The 2,945-nt window shown below is 41.6% G+C and overlaps 1 protein-coding gene across 1 annotated transcript; it reads right to left on the reverse strand.

Moving 5' to 3' along the window:
• Nucleotides 1-1,998: 1,998 nt before the first annotated feature.
• LOC140839046 (uncharacterized mitochondrial protein AtMg00860-like) lies at nt 1,999-2,608 on the reverse strand. The gene is made up of 2 exons (XM_073205678.1): nt 2,515-2,608; nt 1,999-2,351 (listed from the first exon to the last, which is right to left on the reverse strand). The coding sequence occupies exons 1-2, from the start codon at nt 2,606-2,608 to the stop codon at nt 1,999-2,001; spliced, it is 447 nt and encodes a 148-aa protein (XP_073061779.1).
• Between the last annotated feature and the right edge of the window lie 337 nt (nt 2,609-2,945).

The following is a 2,945-nucleotide window of genomic DNA, read 5'->3' on the forward strand; positions in this document are numbered from 1 at the left end:
CTTATAATCATGTCCTAATCGTATTAATACATTACTCAGATATTTTAATAAAACCCTAGATTTGCATTCAGAAATATTACGTCGTTTGAATTTTTAGACCTTACAATTCCTCTCCCTCTTAAATTGAATTTCATCCTCGAAATTTAAAACTTACCAAAAAGCTTTGGGTATTGACTCCTCATCTCAGTGTCGGTCTCCCAAGTAGCCTCCTCCGTGTAATGATTCAGCCATTTGACTTTGACCATTTGGATCACTTTGTTCTAAAGTCTCTTCTCCTGTCTGTCCAAAATCTGGGTAGGTCTTTCCTCGAAAGATAGGTACGACATCAATTGCAGAGCCTAATAATTCAGCACATGTGAAGGGTTTGACATGTACTCCCGCAACATCGAGATGTGGAACACATTATGAACTCCCGTCAGATTCGACGTTAATGCAACTCTATAAGTTAGTGTCCCTACTCTCTCGAGAATATCAAATGGTCCAATAAATCTAGGACTGAGTTTATCTGTCTTTCCAAATCTCATTACACCCTTCATAGGTGCAACTTTCACAAAGACATGGTCACCCACCACAAACTCTGGATCTTTGTGCCGCTTATCTGCATTACTCTTCTATCGGCTCTGAGCAGTCTTCATCCTATCCCGGATCTTGACTAATAGCTCTCCAGTATGTCTGAAAATGTCTAGACCTAACTCTGCTCGTTTACCTACCTCATCCCAATATATCGGTGATCTAAACTTTCTCCCATAAAGTGTCTCGTAAGGAGACATACCTATAGATGCTTGATAACTGTTGTTGTATGTGAACTCCACGAGGGGTAACTTTGGCTCCTAGCTGCCCTGGAAGTCAATCATACAAGCCCTAAGTAGATCTTCTAAGGTCTGAATCACTCGCTCAGACTGACCGTCGGTCTGAGGATGGACAACTGTACTGAATACCAATTTGTTACCCAATGCATGAAGTAGACTCTTCCTGATTGGTTGAAAATGTGCTGCTTTAATGAGCCGATCTACTATCACCCAATGACATTAATCCTCCAACTGTCCTCGGTAGCCCTGTCACAAAATTCATAGTAATGTTCTCCCACTTCCACTAACGAATAGGGAGCGTTCTCATCTTTCCTGCAAGTCTCTGATGCTCTGCCTAAACCTGCTGACATGTCAAGCACTCAGACACAAAACGCAAAATATCTTGCTTCATGCCTGGCCACTAATACAAGGTTTGCAGATCCTTATACATCTTCATAATCCCTGGGTGAATAGAGTACGGGGCGCTGTGGGATTTCTTCATAATGTCTTCTCTCAAGGAATCACCACTAGGAACCCACACTCTGTCGCGATATCAGACTACGCCATCCTCGGCAAAGTACAATCTAAGAACTTTAGACTCATCCTTCAGTATCCACTTTTGTAACTGCTCATCAGAAGATTGACCTGCTCGAATCCCGTCCTTCAGCATTGACTGTACTGTCAGGGTAGAAAGATTTGGAGCATCATCCGTAACATAAACTGCAAGCTCAAATCTCTGAATCTCTGCATACAAAGGTCTCTGAGCTGACAACTGAGCAATCACTGTAGTCTTCCTGCTCAGTGCATCGGCTACCAAATCAGCCTTACCCAGATGGTAGCTAATGTCACAGTTATAGTCCTTCACCAGCTCCAACCATCTCCGCTCTCTCATATTCAGCTCTTTCTGTATTAAGAAGTACTTCAAAGTCTCGTCATATGTAAAAATCTTGCATTTCTCCCCATACAGATAGTGTCTCCAAATCTTCAGAGCGAATACTATTGCTGCTAGCTCGAGGTCATGAGTCGGATAATTCTTCTCATGAACCTTTATCTGTCTAGACACGTAGGATATCACTCTATAATGCTGCATCAAAACCGCGCCCAAACCTAGCTTTGAAGCATCTGTATACAGAACAAACTCTCCCTGCCCAGATGGCATTGCTAGAACTGGCGCTGAAGTCAATGTTTGCTTCAGCTTCTCAAAACTCTCCTAACATTTTGGTCCCCAAATGAATTTGGCATTTTTCTTTGTTAAGGCAGTCATGGGTACCGCCATAGAAGAAAAGCCATTAATGAACATCCTGTAGTACCTAGTTAGACCCAAGAAACTGCGGATCTCTGTCACACTCTTAGGCACCAGCCAATCTCTGACTGTCTCAACCTTGTTGGGGTCAACCTCGACTCCATCCCAGGAAATAATGTGGCCTAAGAACGCCACCCTGCCGAGACAGAATTCGCACCTGCTGAACTTGGCATATAACTGCCTGTCTTTCAATGTCTGTAGTGCGGCTCTCAAATGCTGACTGTACTCCTCTCTGCTCTTCGAATATATCTGTATGTCATCTAAAAAAATTATGACGAACTGATCCAAAAATGCTTGAAACATATGATTCATGAGATCCATGAAGACCGCTAGTGCATTAGTCAAATCGAAGGGCATCACCATGAATTTGTGGTGTCCATAACACGTTATGAAAGTCGTCTTGTGCACATCAGACTCTCTCACCTTCATCTGGTGGAATGACAATAGAAAAGTCTACCTCTTTGTCTGGTGGAATGCCCGAAACAACCTCAGGAAAGACGCTGTAAAAATATATCATGTAGACATGCAGGTAATAGCATAAAACTTTCAAAACATGTAAACTTACAGACTTGAGGCTTGACAACCGAGCTTCTGAATCTGACGGTGGCACAAACCTCTACAAGAACCCTTGCTCTGATACCAATTGAAATGTCTGCCACTTAAAACACTACTGAATTTTTTTTAAAAGCTATACACACACTCTTAAACATATAAATAAGTTAATCACATGCTTTAAAAGTCATCCAATCACTGGATAAAGATAATTGCAGTTAAATAAAATCTTAAAATGTGACTTCATCAAGTAGTTACTGTTTAAAAATGAACACCATCGAATATCTAGAATTCTGATAATC

Source organism: Primulina eburnea, chromosome 8 (assembly GCF_022965805.1).
Source record: "Primulina eburnea isolate SZY01 chromosome 8, ASM2296580v1, whole genome shotgun sequence".
NCBI classification, from domain to species: domain Eukaryota; kingdom Viridiplantae; phylum Streptophyta; class Magnoliopsida; order Lamiales; family Gesneriaceae; genus Primulina; species Primulina eburnea.